Source organism: Vidua chalybeata, chromosome 15 (assembly GCF_026979565.1).
Source record: "Vidua chalybeata isolate OUT-0048 chromosome 15, bVidCha1 merged haplotype, whole genome shotgun sequence".
Classification (NCBI taxonomy): Eukaryota; Metazoa; Chordata; class Aves; order Passeriformes; family Viduidae; genus Vidua; species Vidua chalybeata.
In genome coordinates, this window is record NC_071544.1 from 11,727,466 (window position 1) to 11,745,634 (window position 18,169).

The 18,169-nt window shown below is 47.3% G+C and overlaps 1 protein-coding gene and 1 pseudogene across 1 annotated transcript; both read left to right on the forward strand.

Annotated features, from left to right (window-relative positions):
- The first annotated feature begins 1,188 nt into the window (after window positions 1-1,188).
- Window positions 1,189-8,249, forward strand: LOC128795721 (neuropeptide Y receptor type 2-like). Its single transcript, XM_053956736.1, has 2 exons — window positions 1,189-1,264; window positions 6,895-8,249. The coding sequence occupies exon 2, from the start codon at window positions 6,912-6,914 to the stop codon at window positions 8,094-8,096; it is 1,185 nt and encodes a 394-aa protein (XP_053812711.1). The 5' UTR covers window positions 1,189-1,264; window positions 6,895-6,911; the 3' UTR covers window positions 8,097-8,249.
- Window positions 8,250-16,086: 7,837 nt separating this feature from the next.
- Window positions 16,087-17,911, forward strand: LOC128795865 (E3 ubiquitin-protein ligase makorin-2-like; annotated as a pseudogene).
- Window positions 17,912-18,169: the final 258 nt, after the last annotated feature.

Below are 18,169 nucleotides of genomic sequence, written 5' to 3' on the forward strand. Positions count from 1 at the left end.
TCCTGGTGTATTGTGAATTTTTGGTGCAAAGGGGTGCTTGAAAAGCCTCCCTGCTTCCCTTCTCACAAAGAAAAGGAGACCAAAGTTCACTGTGGGGGTAAAGAGCAAGATTTCTCTGATAAAATTCCAGCTGTAGGTACTCAAAGCCAAGGAGAGGTGTCCTTCCCCTCAGCCTGTGGGAGCTTCTCCTAGCCCAGGCGAGCTGCAAATTCACCCATTGCCTGAGTTGGAAATCCTGTGCTAAGAATACACGACTTCTCCTTGAGGGCAAAATCTTTGAACATGGGGCTTATCTGCACTTATCTGCTTCCCTGTGTTGCCTTTAGAGGGCTTTCCTGGGCTCTAGCAAGCTTGGATTTTGCAGATTTGGACGTGAGGATGCTGCTTTTCTGTCTCTCTCTCTTTCTTGCTTCAGGTGTGTAGACAGCGCTGAGTATCCTAAAATTGAAAGTCTCTGGAGCAGACCAAGGCACTGCCAAGTGGCTAAAACTTTTCAGCATTACTTCTGTTGTTATCTCAGGAGTCCCTGAAGTCCTGTCCCAAAGCTGCAGATTGCTCTGAGCACTGTGAAAATATGGAGACAGAGGAGGGTGGAGGGAGGCCTGCGAAAGCTCTGCTGAGCTGCAGGACCTGCAGACCTCTTGCTGCAGAGGAGATCCCCCACTGGACATGACTGTGCCAGTCCCAATGAGTTCAAAGCTTGAGGAGATGGGACAGCTGTGGAGTGAGGGCAGATAACACATGCCCAGGTCTGTGGTATGGACGGGGAGCCTGCAGAGCTCCAGCTCCCAGCACTTCTCCCTGGAGAGGAAACTGGATGTGGTGGAAAAGCTTCTCTCTGCTCGATGCAAGAAGCCCCTCAGTGGCTGAACACTGTATAAACAGCAGCAGCAGGCTCCCTCCCCCTTTCCATTGCTGTTTGTTAAACACACGCTCTCTGCCTTTCTCTCATTCAGGAGCGAAGACAGCATCCAGCTCCGTGAGACGGGGCTGTCAGTCACCCTGCCAGAGGGGCTCTCCGGGTGCTCAGGGAGGGGATCCAAAGCTACTCCTGGCGATGAAACACTGTCCAGCAGCCCAGATCCTCACCTGACTTCCTCTCTTCTCCGAGGACAGTTGCAGAAAAGTGCTTTTCACTCCTTTGCCACAGGTTGACTTCCAGAGAGTGGAGAGGACCAAGCGCTCCGTCCTGGCCAGCGATGAGACAGTGACTGGAGGTGAGCAGCTCAGCTCCTGGAGGAGGAGGAAGCTCTGACCTTTGCAGGTGGGTCAGGGAGGGCTCATTTGAGCAGCAGGGCTGAGATGGGGCCAGGTCTTGTCCATGCCACATTGTTTAGGCAAAAAAAGGTCCAAGCATCTTTGGGAAACTGGATTTGGGGAGTGACAGCCCTGAGAGCTGGAATAGAGAAAGGAAACGAGATACTGACAGGAGAGTTTTGAAAGGTCCCTGAGCAGAAGCAGGGAGTGTGGGAAGCAGGATGCTGAGTGAGAGCAGTCAGGAGAGCAGGTTGCTCCAGGGTGCTGCAGAACCCGGGCACATCCTGCTCCAGAGGGGCAGGTGAGGGGCTGAGGTGCGTGCTGTCTGAGAAATCCTGATCTCTCCTGCAGTCTGCCTCCTCGTGGCTTGGTACAAACCTCTGTCAGCTCCTCCGTGCTGGGACTGCACACGCTGCTGGCACTCAGCTGTCTGCCACAGATCAGCATCCTCGGAGAGGGAGATGCAAAGGGGGATATGGGATACAGCAGGAAAATCAGTGCTTGCTTCTTCTCAGCACCCATTGCATCTTTAGTCCTTGATCAGAGAAATCCTCTTATAGTCCTGCTGCAGGTGCATTTCACCTACAGAGTTTCTGGTCTGTCCCAAAGCAGGATACTGCGTTTTCTCCCTGTTTGTTCTGTCAGTGAGTTGTTATTTCCCTCTGTTCCACTGTCTCACCTATCCCAGACTCCATACATTTCAGGAGGTAACAGATTCCCCAGGTTAACCAGGATCCATCCACCACACTGTCTCTTCCTTTCTGCAGCCCCAGCAACTGGTGTGTCTCCATCACAGTGTCACCCAATGATCCCTATGTTCCAGCCAGCCTTGCTCTGATCCCATGGCACATCCCACAGGGCAGAGGGCCCTGCACTGCTCCCCCCTGCTTTCTGTAGGATAAATTCCCATGACAAAGCATCTATCCCTGCCAAACAGATCTCTTCTCACCACCTCCATTTTCATCCTGTCCTGAGCTGGGTGATTACAGCATCTTCATTGCCTTGTCCCCTTCAGAGTCTTCTATGGCTCCAGCCTAGGCTGGGACATGAAAATATTTAGTGTGAGGAACCACAAGAACTCCCTGATTGTATCTCCTTGTCCTTGCACTTTGTCTCCCAGTGTCAGTTCTGTGCTGGGGTCCCCCAGCAGCAGTTCTGGGTGGCAATGAGTATCTGATGCCATGAGGTTTCTGCACCAGTTGCAGATAGATGACTTAAAAAGCTACAGAAAATGGTGGGCTGGTTAGGGGGTCTTCCCTTTTGCTGGAGTATCATAGCAAGGCAATCACCCCTTCACTGGAGATGGAAGGAGCTGGGATAATTTCTATCTGTTCTTTGGCTTCAGGAAATCATCCAGAGCTTCTGTTTGTCCTGAAACCTGCCCATTGCACAGAGAAGACAAAATTAGTTCCCCTCCATCAGTCACATTTTGCATTTTCATGCAGTTCCTGATATCTATGTTCAGGTTTTATGCTGAGATGCAGAGTCCTCTCTGTGGTGAATACAGGAGGCTGGAGTTAGAAAACTTGGGCTCTGCCCAAGCCCTGCCTTGGATGTGCTGTGTGGTCTCTGGCAGGCTGGTTAACCTCCATATCCCCATTTATTGTGTTCTCCCTTAAGTGCTGTGCTGTGGGGTGCAGGGACACTGAACACTGCTGCCTCTTGAGTGTTGGAAGGGAACATGAAGGTGGTAGAAGGTGACTTGTCCCAGGGTGACCACCAGCTCCTCACGACGAGGAATGGTCTCAGCCCCTGTGTCATGGACGTCTGTCTGGACATGGGTCTGGGGATGAGATGAGTCAGTGCTCCTGACTGGGCTGCTGGAGCTTAAGGGATGTGGTGTAGTTGAGCTGCTTTGGAGGAAGGACAAGCATGGAATAAATCAGTGAGCCAAGCCATGGAAGTATCCATCAGCCTCAGCCCTCACAGAGCTGTAGAAAGTTTGTCATTAACCGAAGAGCAGAGACTGGCCCAAGTCCTTTCACTCCCTCCTTTTGGTGCCATGGACTCCAGTCTCAATACTTGGACAAAAAGAGAAATTCTAATTAACAAGCTCTGTTTTCTCCAGCTCTTTGACCACCCTTCCAGCCTTGCTTTCTGAACCCTGCCAGGCTTTACAGATAGCTCTTCCAGGTCTGGATGTGCCTCTTCCAGTCTGGCTGAATGCCTGGGGCTGCAGCAGGGGCATGGAGGGAGCTGGGGTGCCCCAGGAAGCAGAGGTGGATGAGTCCCAGGGCACCTGGTCTGGGCCCTCAGTAGGAATGGAGCTGTCACTTTGGCCACTGTCCCAGTCATTGACAGCAGTGTGCTGAGTGAAGGGCTCCCCTGTGCTTCCCCACTTCCTGAAGGCTGAAGCCTGCTGGCACAGGGAACAGCTCTGTCTCACTGGGAGCCATCCCTGGGTCCCAGCCCTGCCTCAGGCTGAACCTCAGCTGGAGCAGAGGGTGAGGGTTAGGGTTATCTTGATACAGGCAGCACTCTGTTTCTGCATCCCTTCCTGACAACTCAGCACAGAGGAAAGGACCTAGATAGCACTTCTGCCTCCTCCTGGTCTGTCCTGCTGCTTTCTTGTCCCAAAAACAGTTGGCTCTCAGCTCCAAAGATTTTTTTCATCTAGTCTGGCAGGCCTGTTAGGCATGGGGCCTGACAGCAGCCTACACATATGCCAGTACTTCCATTACTTGCTGGAACAGACCTCAGTCCACTCCTAGCAGCATCCCAGAGACCTCCAGGCAGCCCCTGGAGTGGGAGCATTTATTATAATCATTTTGTCTCTTAATTAAAATGTCTTAATTGATTTGTAATAGTTCCCCTTTGGAGAAAAAACAAAACAAACAAAATCAAATAGTGACTCCATTAAGGCCATTTTGTTAGGAAGCAAAGCAGCTCCAACAGCCATGATGTTCCTGGCTCCTCTCAGATGGTGGGTAGCTGCCAGTCTCCAGCAAAAGGAAATAGGCTGAGATGTGAGCGCAGGATCTGGCAGCCAGTTGGTGGATGAGATGGAGAAAAAGAGAAGGAATGTCCACTGGCCTGGTGCCAGGAGTTGGTACTGAAGATAAATGGAACAGGCAAGCCACAGAAGAGGCGATAACAAGTGATAAAGTAATGCTGGACAATCCAGAAGGTTTAAATCCCAGATGAGTGGCAAGCAGGGAAAGTACAGTCACTGAAAGTGTCCCTAGCACTTGATCTGTTTCCTTGGCTGACCTTGCTCTCCTGGCAGTGGGGTTTGCTCCGGGCCAGCTGCAGCACTGCAGCACAGGTATCTGCCAAAGGGGCTGCGGCTGTGCCACCTTCCCAGGGCCCTGCCTGTTCCCCTGCACCCACTGTATGGCATGGCTTTGAGCTCCTCTCTCCTGTCTTAGAAGCTGGAGCTTCCCCTTGGTTTTTCCAAGGCGGGGGCAGGGGTGTTGTGGAGGTCTGAGATCACCCTTAAACAAACCCTGGTCCTAGCAGATCCACCCATTTTTTCCTCTGCTTCCTACCCTCCTAGCAGTAGCTACATGTGTCCACTATCTCACAGAGTCTGAGCCCAACAGCTTCATTTACAGGAACCACTGGCACAAATCAGTCTGCAGGGTGAAACGTTAGGCAGGCAACTGGACAGGGAGAGGGAAAGAGAAAGGGCGCCAGCAGGGATGGTTTTACTGCAGACAGCTTTTCTGCTGGGCCTCAGCAGGGCCCTGGCTTTGCAACCGGCCAGGCAGACTCCTGGGAGCAGCTCCTGGTGGGGAATCATAACCCTTGCTCTGAGGAGGGATGACAGCACAATTTTAGTTTAGGTTGAAATGCAATTGCAAAGTATTCTCCCTTGCCAAGGACAGGCTGTCCTTAAACCTTTGGCTTGTATGGGACTTGCAGGAAGCCCACCAGCACCCAGTCAGCAGTGCTCACATCTTTACTGGGACAAACCCAGTTCCTTCCTTGAGGATCCTGAGAAGATATCCAGCAGTCTGCCTCGAATTTCCACTTCATTTAAGCCCTTTGCCTCCCTCCCTTAGTGAAAGGGCATTTTCCCCCCTCTCTGCAGGTCAGAGAAACCACAATGTTTTGCTGACCTCCCTGCTTGGGCAGTGACGACTTTCACTCACTTTTAAGTCTGCAGTTGGAGTGGGGCCCCACTCACAGAGCTGAGGAGAGGGGATATGTGAGGGGCCATGTCCACCCCTCTCCACACAGCCCACAGCAATTCTGAGCCACGGAGGCTGAGCAGGAGCCAGTAACAGAGCTGGCTTTTCTCCTGCCGTGTTTGGATTCAATGAACACCCTGCTGTGACAACACTGCTGTTCCAGTGGCACCTAATGCCAGCCAGGGCTTCCAGGCTGCGTCAGCTCTGGCCCCTCGGGCTCCCTGCTCCCACAGCCATCCCACACAGGCTCTTGAGCCACACGTGGCAGGAGGCTGATGCATGCTGGGGCTCTGGCTCTCGGCCTGTCTGTGCCTGGATGCTCAGCAGCAGCTCCATGGGAGGCTTGTTCACAGCTTCAGTTTATGCCCTGCCCAGGCATGTCCCTGTAGGAGCTCCCTCCTCTGCTAAGCCAGTGGATGCTTGGGTGTCACCAACACTGAGAGGACAGAGAGGTTCTTTTAGGGATCATGGGCAGAATGAAGATGGCACTCGATCATGGTGACAGTTAAAGCTTTGTTTCTTTATCAGGGTATTATGATTAATATAGAACTGAATTTATGATTGAAACAGCACAGGATTTCTACAAGCAGAATCAACATAGTACAATCTACAAATGGCAAAATTCAGAATTTATTAATAATTTATGATTTCTAATCACCTAAGTAACACAGAATTTATAATACAACTTATAATTTATAATCACCTGGACCCTCTTCAGATTGGGCCAAATCCTAATACATGGTTTGTTTTATCATTGTAACAATCATAATCTAGATGCAAAAATCCTATAAAGGAATATGAGCCACTCACTGAATCCTTGGAGAAAGTAGAGGATGTGGAGTGTCTCCTGGCCACAGGGTTCATGGGCCTCACTGTCCAGTAGCTCCCTACTTAGGACTTGTAACTGTGCTCTCTGTGCTGTCAAACTTCCCTCTTCTGTGATGGGGACACACCATCTCCTGCCTGGCTGGGTGCCTGTGACTTTCAAAGCCACCAAGGCGGGCAACAGTTGCCAGATGCGTGGGAACCCTGAGACTGGCAGGGGAAGGAAGAAGAAAACTGGTTTGTCTAGTTGCTTCACAGGACCTTGAGGGCCTGGTAATGGGGGCCAGGGAATGACTATGCCACACACTTGATCACAGAGAATGGCTCATTAAATGGCATTAGTTGTGCTACCCACATTACTGGGAGGGAGAGCAGACAGTACTGGGTGGATTGGGTGGTAGCATCACTAGCAGGAGCAGTGGCAGAGACTTATGCAGAGGCAGAGGGACAGATATTTTCACCTTGAGAGGTGAGAAATAAGAAACAGAAAAAACCTGGTGCACAATCTGGAAATAAATAAACTGTTACAGGGAGGTGGAGAACACCGCCTTAACTTTGAGAGTGCCTTGTTTCTCTCCTTTCCTAGTTCTTAAGGTGTTAGGGAATTTTTGTAGGGAAGTAAATCTCATAAAAAATGACCGCAATGTGTGCTCTCACTTCTGTTATGTCTGTGTTCCAGACCCCCTTCTCCTCCTTATGGAAAGTGTCAGGCCAGGCATGGGACCATTGGAGGGAGCCAACAGCACATTCACTGTGGAGAAGATAGCATTAGAGGAGAACCTGCCACATGGCTGGCATGCCAAGGACTTTGTCACTCCTACCCAGGATCTCTCTGGGTCCCGCAGTGTCATGATGGACAGCACCAAGATCCTGGGGGTCCAGGTCATCCTGATTGCTGCCTACTCCCTCATCATTCTGCTGGGGTTCATCGGAAACTCACTGGTCATCTACATCATAGTGAAGTACAAGACCATGAGGACTGTCACCAACTTCTTCATAGCTAACCTGGCCCTGGCAGACCTGATGGTGGACACACTCTGTCTGCCTTTCACCCTAGTGTACACCCTGCTGGACGAGTGGAAGTTTGGAGCTGTCCTTTGTCACCTGGTTCCTTATGCTCAAGCTCTGAGTGTCCATGTGTCCACTCTCACCCTGACTGTGATTGCCCTGGATAGGTACCGCTGCATTGTTTTCCACCTGGACAGCAGGATTTCCAAGAGGCTCAGTTTCACCATCATAGCTGTCATGTGGCTGGCAGCAGCTGTCCTAGCAGGGCCTCTGGCCATCTTCAGGGAGTACCGATACGAGGAAATCCCGTCCATTAACCTCAAAATGGCAGTTTGCTCAGAAAAATGGCCCTCTGCTAACAACAGAGATGCCACCATCTACAGTCTGTCCATGCTCCTCCTGCAGTATGTTCTTCCTCTTGCAATTATTTGTTATGCCTACACCAGGATCTGGTTCAAGCTGAAAAACCATGTCAGCCCCACTTCTAGGAATGAAAACCAGTGCCGGAGGAGGAAGACAACCAAAATGCTCGTGATGGTAGTTGTGGTATTCGCAGTCTGTTGGCTCCCCTTCCACATATTCCAGCTTGCCATCGATCTTGATCTGGTTCTTATTTTCCATGAGTACAAACTCCTGTACACTGTCTTCCATGTCGGGGCCATGTGCTCTACATTTGTCAACCCCCTGCTCTATGGATGGATGAACAAGAACTACAGGAATGGCTTCCTTATGTTCTTCCGTTGCCAGAACAAGCCCGAAAGCATCCACACTGAAGGCTCAGTTAGAGGGAGGTCTTACATCTTCAGGGCCAACACCCTAAATGGGAGCTTCAAACAGACTCCTGGCGATGGAGCACTACCCACAGAGGTTTAGAGATGGGACATCCACCTCCAGGACTGAAGCTGGCTGGGCCCACAGACATTCTTGGGTGAATGCCTTTTTTTGACAGAACATTGTGCTGCCAATTATAGCTACAGCAGCCATGTAGAAATACGAAATACCCCCTGTATCTCTCAAAACAATAAATGTGGTGTATTTTTGTCTGACCAAATAAATTAATTTTTCCTTTCACTGCATTCAAGTTATGCATGGAGACACAAAAAAAATAACACACAGAGAAGGCTTTCATTTAGACAGAAAAATACACCCTTCTTGCTATTTCCATTTGCCAAAGTGGGTTGCTCAACCTTTTACCCCCTGACACATTACACATTACAAATGTGGAGCTGATATTGTGTGTGATTGTTCATCTGTCTCCTACCCAAAAGCCTTAATGATCCATCTTTAGCTAATGCCTCCAAGGGGAGGGAGACCTGCACTCTGTTCTGCAAACACCTGCTTGTCAGTGCCATCACTCCTCTGACCTGGGGAGAGAGTGGGCTGGCACGGATTGCAGCTGGGCAATCCATGATTTCTTGCCCAACATTTGCATAAATCTGCATTTGCAACCCACAGGTTGTGCTCAAGACCTCTGAAAGCCCAGGAGGTGGCAGTGGCACTACTCACCACAGTCTCCTTTACAAGTGCAGAAGCAGGACTTTGGGAATGCCTCATTAGCCAGGGCTTGTGTGCCAGCACCCTTTAATTAGCAGGGAGGAGAGCAGGAAGGGAGGTAGATAGGTTCAGTTTCAGTCCTGTCGATCAGCTGCCCCAGATCTTTCCTTTCCTAAGGGATTGTCAAGGGCAAGCAGCTAAAGATGTGCTTCCTGCCATGCAATAACTTGACAAATGCCAACATGACCAGAGAGGCAAAAAACTGCCAATTAAGCCTTTCTCCAAGGCACTCAGAGGGTTTAAAGCTTCCCCTTGCTGAGGCTGAAAGTAATATGGGTCTGTATATGGCTGCTTCATTTCAGAAGACAGATGTGACCTGCTTGCATGGTTTTCACAGATTTGGTGTCCTCTGGCAGAAGACATGAAGACTAAGGAAGATGTATTCTTTCAAACCAAACTCTGTATTCTCCTTCTGAAGGCTTGTGTCAGCTGGGGAGTGTATTTTTAGCTCTGCCATCAAAGGAGTCTTGATTGTTACTGTGATCTTGGTGTCATCTCTAAAAGTCAGTGTTCATCAGATTGGAAAGTAACTCCCAGATGCAAGAAAGAGACTCAACAGATCTCCTCATTAAAAATAAAATTAAAAGAAAAATTTTGACTTGTAGGTCTTCATGATGCAAGGGCAAGAGGTAAGAGGACCTGCAGTACTGAGTACACAGGCCTGGATCAGGCTGCTGGGCTGTCACATCTGGGTCCTCAAGAGATCAATTGCCAAAGGGCTTATTTGAAATTCTGCCTTCTCTCTAGCTTGACCTGCCTCTGGCCTTTGTTCTCCAGCTCAGCTTCTAACTGCCACAGTAGATTTTAAGCTCTTTGTTTATTTCTGCTTTCTAATCCTCTGCTCCATTTTCCTAAATAGGTATAAGAAAGTTGTTTCTGGTTCCTTCCCAAGAGACATCAGTGCCAGGGAGGGGCTGCAGACCACACTTCACACTTGGAAGCATGGGCGTGTTAGTGCCCAATAACCTCCTCAGCACCTGACCCTGCAGATCACAGCCTGGCCTTCTATCCAGGGAGATTCAGGATCTACAAAGATCCTGCCAGGAAGTCACTGGTGTTCCAGTAAGCAGGTCATCTGCTTCCTGACAGGCCAAGACATGATGGGAGAACCAAGTCCCAATCTAACCTTCCTCATGTGAGTGCTGTGGAGTGGCAGTGGGAGTTTACTGTTTCATCCTGATGGAAGGGGGAGGATGTTCTCCTCCACAACACTGGCACATTCTGTCCCTACTTAATGAGCTGATCATTTCTACAACCCATCCTCCTGAGGAACTCTCCCCACCTTTCCATCAAGCTCCAAAATACAAGGAAATGTTTATGTTTTAAAAGTAGCTCAAATGAGTGGAAAGAATTCAACTATTACCAATAAACACTTCAGAAAGTGATTTAACACTCAATAATATAAGTCAGAGTAAAATAACAAATTTAGCAGTGCAAACTTGGAAGCCAATCATGCTGCCAGGCAAGATGGATGAGGAGCTAAATTGCTCTTCTGGAGGCCTTGCCAAAGGTTTTGTCCTGTGACACCACACACAGTATCTAACTGCAGAGCAAGGCAGATAATGACATTATGAATGACTGTTTAATTTTGAGCCCAGACTTTTAAACTAAATATGGATAAATAAATAAACAGATCCAAGTTCTTAAAAAATAAATACTGGCAGTGGCATGTACAGGGCAGAGGGATTTTTATGCTGGAGCAAACTGAGAAGGAGAAACTATTTACTTGAAAGGTAACAGCAAAGTTCTTGTTTGCTCTGTTTAATACACTTGTGCAGCTTCACTGATAGATTTGTGCCAGTGAGCTCGCTGTTTTTTCCTTGCCATTGGAAAAAGTTACAACCTTCCACACCCACTGCTGGCAAGGAAATCAGCTCTTAGTTGTGTATACTATGTGTATTCCTGTGGAAAACGATGATGCCTCTATTGAGGGAAAGGGGCCTTAGTGTCAGTACCAAACAGAAAAAAGAGAAGGTGGGGAGCAAGGAAGCAAAGCTGCTTAACAAAGGGTGGTCAGAGTAGATAAAGAGTATGTTTTGACTATTGTGACTGCATAGAAGACAAGAATTAATCTGTTTCCATGAAACAGAAATCTCTTGGAGATGAAGGTTCCCCAAATATTAACACCCTGCTAAAGATGGCCTTACTGCCATGATCAGCTCCATGAAACCAAAGACCAGCAGCTTTTTTAGCTTTTGAACTATTTAGAGCTCAGGACAGGGTATGACCCTGCTCTGTGGGTGTCAAGGGCATATCCTTTAGTAGTTACAGAAAATCTTGGAGTCATCTTCCCACTGCTTGTTCCTTGCCAAAGGCACATCTGTGACTGCCTGGCCAGTGACTCTCCTCTCTGCAGAGCTGGCCCTGGTGTCACTGACATGTGACAGAACAGCTCCTGTCACTGGCACAACAGCTGCCAGGGTTGAGGTATTTCATTACAGAGCTAGAAACACTGTGACAGAAATGAAATGAACAAGTGTTTCATCAAAGCTTATCTGGAAGACAGTGCTGTACCTGGTGGCCAAACGAATTTCCTTTAGGGCTCTTCCTGATTCTGCTGACGTCCTTCTCAATATGCTGCTTCTCTGAACTGACCTGAGAATATTTCACAGATTTTTGGAGGGAGATTCTGAATTCCTTTAGAAGCATCCTATTTCTTATGCTAGGACGCTCCTTCTGGTCACATCATACAAATCTTGTATTATAAAATGTGCCACTGCACAGTTCTTAATTGCCTAGAAAACGATTAACTTTGAATAGACACAACAGGTGGCAATGCCTCTAGCATTCCATGCAACCACTCCTCACATGCCAGTCAAATCCAAGAACAGCTGAGATGTGACAACTTCTTAGTTTAAAACCAGCAGCATCAAAACTGTTGTTCCCTAGAACAGGATGCTCTAAGAGCTCTTGAGAACCAGTCTCTTATCAAACTTCCAGCCTTGACAAAACACATCAAAATTTGCAGAGCACATGCTGTCCTTTGGACACAGGAGCCTTTCTAAGCACTAGAAATTTTGCCTCTAAAAGACTTAGCTTCTTCTGAAAATCCCTTCCCATTTAATTTCCAAAGCATACACGTCTGTAACAATGTAATGCACATACAGAGAGCAAAGGTTTGGGCTTTTTACTTTTCCTTGTCTTAAGGCAACATATTCAGCTGGCACTGCAATCAATGCAGGGAGAGCTGTGTCCTTTGGTCAGGGTTCTCTCAGAATCAAAAATGTGACATGCTCCTGCATTTGTCTGGGCTTCATCCTGCTCCTAGAAAGGCCAGATTCAGCCTCTCATGCCTCTCTGCCTTCTCTCTCCCATTCTCCGTGGAAGCCCAAGCAAACAATGTCAAATGGCACATGTTTTATTCAACATACCAACAAATGTATCAGCAGAAACACTGCTCTGAGCTTTGCACAGAGGCTCTATAGGGAAATACACCCTAGTCCAGGAAAGAGGCCTTTCCTCTAACATATGTTAATATGCTGGAGGAGCTGGAGCCAGTTCTGTTCTGCTGAAGGAGGTCTCAGACAGTTCAGCCTTTCCCTTGGTATCAGGTGTTAATCTTATCATTGTTACAGCTAACATGGTCCAAAACCAAATTAGCCTTTGGGCAGAAGCTGGGGAGTTGGCACTGTCTTCTCATACCTTTGTCTTTCAGTTGTGTTATTGTGTGATTCCACCAGGGTCTCTGAATGTGCTGGGTTTTAAATAAGGCCCCATAATCAGCTACTCCAGTGAAAATCAGGAATTATTGCAATAATCTGGAAAAAAAGAAAGGATTCTGGGTTCATATGGGTAAGCAGAATTTGGTCTCTTGCATTTGAAAAAAACAGAGCTTTGTTTTCCTTTCAGTTTTCCCTTATCTAGCTTGGGATTCTTCAAATGCCAAAAATAATATTGCATATTACTGCCAGAACATTTATCTTCATTTCGAGCTCATTTCAGAGACAGGACTTGTTCAGGAGAGCCTGGGAGGGGACAAAGGCTAGGGCTTTAAAGCTCATCCTTATCTCTAGTCTCAGTGTTTTTTAAGTTAAAAAACAAATCAGAAAAAGACAAAGTCACTCACGTCAAGGGAGGTACCAATTTATCTTCAGACAACACAACCTCTATTTAATTTTCCATCCAGACACCCCATCACCCTTTGCCATAGTGTTGTACATACACAGGGATGAATGAGGATGGGGGAGAAAAGCATTTTTCTGCTGCTAATAGCAATACTTTAGTGTCACTCATGATTTATAGCCAGCAAAAAAATGCTTTTTCTGCTCTGTGTTCTGTTCACTGTAATGAGTTCAGAAGGAATAGTGCAGATGTCTCATGGAGCTCACAGGAGGAAATCTTCATTAGTCCAGTCCTCTCCAGTGTGGTAGCAAGGACTGGGAACATTAGAGGAGAAACCCTCTTGTTTATAACTAGCTTATTGTAGTGCACAGACATGGAGTTGTCACTGTGTCGCTCTGCTAATGTGTCACAAACTTTCAGACACTGCTCATCTTCAAGATTCACAAGCAGCTCAGTCACATGGTGCTTCTTGCTGGTGTGTGGAAGGAAGAAGGAAATTAGGGTACAGAAAAAGATTTCAAGATATTCAGGAAAAGATGAACCCTTGGATGAAATCTGGAGGTTATGTGGTTCTTTATGCAACCTGGGCTAGATTGTTGGCTCTACTGGGAGCAGGATCAAAGGGGAATGAACTCTGTCATGGTGCAGGAAGAACAGAGCCTCTATCAAATCAGAGACAAGTAAGAAACAACAGCAAACCTGGATCCATCATGTCCAGTACTCTGTTGCAGATTGAGGCAATAAAAGATGCTATTTAGGGAAAGCACACTTGCTTGGCCACTTTAGTGGTCCATTCCCCTCATTCCTCTAACAACAGCCAAATTGTTGTATCAGCTGTGTTAAAGTGGACATCCCTGCCTAGGGCATTTAGTGTCCATGTCTAGACTTTTTGATTGTGATTTTGTCTAATTGCTGCCTGACTCTGACAATTCTGTCTACTTCCCAGGGCAGCCAGTTCCAGAAGTTCACTTGCACAGTGTGAATAAGCACTTCCTTTTATCTGTTAAAACCATTAGATTCAGCAAATGCCGGCTGGTTCCAGGACTTCCTGAAAAGCAGCTGAACCAGAGCTTACCTAGGGCCTTCTTCCTTTTAAAAATCTTGGTGCTGTCCTCATTTTTCAACGTTCTTCTCTCCTGGTTCAATTCATGTCTCCCAAGACAGTTTCTTCATACCTCATCATCCTGTGGACCTCCTTTAGTTCCACAAATACTACAATGAGCTGAACTTTGCTCCCAGTTCCTGTGAAGGAGAGGGATCCTTCAGTTTTGTTCTGATCTTGCTTGGGATCGAGTGCTTTTCAGTAGGTGAGGAGGACGGACACCTCTTGAATAAAATGTTGGGCTGCCTCTCTCTGGCTGCAGTGTTGCTGTATTAATGAAATCTCATTACACTGGTCACTGAGTCAGTTCAGTGAATCGTGAAATGCATCCCCAGTTTTATTTTTGAAGATGAGACAAAAGGGCAGTCAGATCCCTTCCTCACCCTGAACTCTCTATCCAATAGATTTATTCAGGGGCAAGACTGGAGTCTAAATGATCCTGATAGTGAACAAGTGTCATAGATCACAGCTTCATCTGTCCATTCCATGAAACTGAGAAATGAGGAATTATGCATTTCAGGAAAAGAGTGATGAGGTTTTGTTACTTGGCAACTGTAGCTCCCACATATTTTGGAAAAAATTGAGAACATCCTGTACCTCAGAGAAATCAACCAGCTTAGGTGAGGAGGAAGGGAGCTGGCAGAAGATCTCCAAAACTTCGAGCTGGAAAGATCTCGTGGGGCTTGTGGAAGCAAAAATTGCTTTATGTCTTCATGCTCCTCAGCTTGTCTCCTCCACGTGACTGTCTGCATCAGTTTCTGGGCTCTTCATGGTGAAATAATCCATTGTTCTGCCATTTCTGTCTCGCAGAAGCATTTCACAGCCATCTGAATGGGCTCTAATCCACCTGCCAGCTGCAATCAGCACACAGCATGGCTGCACTCCTGTCAGCCAAGATTTGAGTGCCAGAAACAAAAACCTTCAAAAGAGGAATCAGCAAGAGATCTGCATGTGAAAACTGCGGAGGGGGCAACCAAACCTGAGGGCTGGTGAATGTACACACAGGGATAGCAAACCCAGGCAACAAGGCCAGAGTAAAGTTTGACTTGCCCTCTGCAGTGGCAGTTGACTTCAGACAAGAATTCAGACATGTTTATTAAAATAATAATAATAAGGGCTTCAGTTGCTGGGAGCCAATCTCCAAGGTTGAGCTCAGCAGACAGCTGCGTTGCTGGACATCAGATAATGCATTCAGCATTTTTGGTTCAGTTTTGTTACAGACAACTTTGCTGTGTGAAATCCCATTTCTCTTTCCTAGCTTGCATATAAGAATCCAGTAGTTTCAAAGAGCAGATCTTAAGTCTCCAAGACAGCCCTGCAGTAACCAATTAAGTAAAAGTGAGATAACAAAATGACCATGGCAAGAACTGATTGAAACGGTCTGTTGCTTCAAGGAATGAGATTGTTGCAGTGGCAAAGATGTCTTATTGCAGTCTTTGTGAAGTCTGCCTGGCACTGCAGTCTGTTCTGTGAAATTCCAGTTGGCTTCATGTAAAATCAATGACAGTTGGGTTGTTAATACCCAGTAGTTCATTTGGAATCCTGTTTTTTATTAATTACGTCATTAAAAGGACATGAGCTAATCTCACTGCAACCCAAGCAGCTGAAACAGCCTGGCAGGAGCCTGTGTCTGAGACACAGATATCAAAGCACTGCTCACAGGTCTCACAGAGAATGGGGAGAGGTTCTGGAGTATTTTCATCATGTGCATAGTATAACAAAAGATCATAGGAAATAAATGTGAGGGAGATGGAACTTCTTTGGCTAAACCATTCCTGATCACAGGGTGTCTCACCTCTTCCAGGGCTCCTCTGATGGTGGTTTCATCTGCTCCCCACACAGTCTAATGTGAGCCCTTCCTAACTGTAACCAATAAATCTCACTTACTGCAACCTATCACTTCTTGTCTCCTGGCAGACACAGATAATAGTTTATTACCTTCTATACTGCACTTTTACCTATTTGAAGGGTATTATCATGTATCTCTTCCACTTCCCCCAGACTAAATCAAGTCTTCTTTTTTTTCTGTACCTCCTTGCAGGGTGCACTTGCTGTACCTCTGGTTGCTCTTGCCACTGTCCTCTGGACTCTCTGTGCTCAACAACCAGAAGTCAGTGGCCAGAGGCCAGGCAGTGTGCTGCCACGATGAGCACAGAGCAGGTGACGTGCAGGTACTACGTGCAGAGAGTGTGTTGGGAGGCAAACAAGTTTCTGCTCTCACATGATTTGCCTACAAGCAAATCCTCCACCATCTTCAAGTACTACCAGAAGGGACAGTGTGCCTGCAGTGCTTGGTACAGGTGTGATCAGATGAGGGTCACAGCCCCGGGTGAGCCACAGCCACCATACCGTCCCTGGCAGTCCCTCACAGGCCCCAGTGTGGTCCCACCACCACACGGAGCACAGAGTAAGAGGAGGCTCAGGGACAGAAATCTGTGTGGCTTGAGTGAAGAGCAGCAGAAGTCCAGTGCCCTCATAGTTGTGCTGTGCTGCAGCAACCAAAATATCAATCTGGAAGTGAAGCCCCATTACCACTTGGAAGCAATTTGCAGTGGACTGGGAGCTCCTGTGGTGACAAGGAGCAGTTGTGTCCATACATGGTGGAGGGAATGTGGCACTTGGGAGAGTGCTGCCTGTAGCTCCAGGAGGCCATGGGTGAGATATGTGGGCAGCAAGTGCTTCAGCCTTTCAACCAAGAACAGAGGAAGGCTCACAAGATTATGTGCATAGCAACATTTGAACTTGGTACGGAAAAGGCCTTTGCTTTCCAGGCCAGTCAAGTCAAGGTGTGCAGCATCTGTGTGGAAGTGCTGTGTGAGAAACCACCAGCCTCTGAGAGGAGGTTTGGGATCCTTTCCAATTGCAACCACACGTACTTCTTGTCCTGCATCTGGCAGTGGAGATGTACCAAGTAGTTCAAGAAATCCATCATTGAGTCTTGTCCAGAGTGCCGAGTAATATTCAAGTTTGTCATTCCCAGTGTGTACTGGGTAGAAAAGCAGAAGAAAAATGAGCTGATTAAGGAGTTTAAGCAGAGTAGGGAAAAAGCCCTGCAAGTACTTTGAAAAAGGGAAAGGAATGTGCCAGTTTGGGTGAAAGTGTATTTGGAAGGAAGTTTTGCAGGGAACAAAAGGGCTGAAGGAGATAACAAGGTCCTGCAGAAATGCTAGGTTCTCTGAGCAACTGCTCTGTATGCTGGAATGCACAATTGGGAACTACTCTTCTCCAAACACAGTGACTGCCTCTACACTATGGCAGGAGACCAGGCTCTTTGTTTCACTGTCAGCTGAGTTATTTCCATGTTCTGACTCATCCACGGCTGTTTCCACACCAGTGAAAGCAGCAGCATTTGCAGCATTGTTCAAGCCCTCACAGGTGAAAACAATTATGAGGCAAAAGTTTCCCTACAAGTTGCACCAGTCATACCGAATTTTTCACTTTTCCCTTTGTGGATGTTGCCTCATGTGTGCAGCTCTGGGTACGTTCACAGCATGACCATGGTTCACTAGGACAGAAGGACACAAGTGACAGGAGGCCACAGTGATCATGTCCAAACCTGCCTTTCCTCAGGAACCTGGTACCTCACAAATTGTCTCTGAGTCAACGTCAGGACTATTTCTTGTGCTGTCTTCATCTTCCTGCACTCCCCATCCCTGTTGTGAGTGCAGCAGTCACTTCCTTCTCACTGTCCTGTGTAGCTCCTGTTCAGGCAACCTTTAATTGCTACTTCTTCCACCTTCCCTTGAAGAACAGCACTTACATTATATTTCCTTGTGGATAGAAAGAATAATTCTTTTCAGTTAATTCTCTCTTCCAGTTTTGTTAAATCCCTGATATGTTGATCTTAGACTGCTGAGCCTTGCTTTATTCTTCTAGGAGACAGGACAAGTGCAGCACCCAGAGGCTTGTAAATCCTGTCATCTGTGCTGCTGCAGCAAAAAGCATTGTCATTGAACGCATCTTACAATGATTGTGTTGCCATCAGCTGGGGATCTAGGAGGCAGATCTTATTGGAAAGTGCTGCTAAATACTCAGAGAAAAGCAAATCTTGAATTCTCAGGGGTAAATATTTATTCCAGACACTCAAAAAAGTAATGATTTGTGAATCAAGGCATGGGAGGGTTTTTAGTGGTGACAGTGCCTGGAATTTTTCAGCAGCTCTTTTTTTCTCTTGTTGGGACTTCTCATTAACAAGCACTAATGGTCATGGTAGCAGCTTCATGAGCTT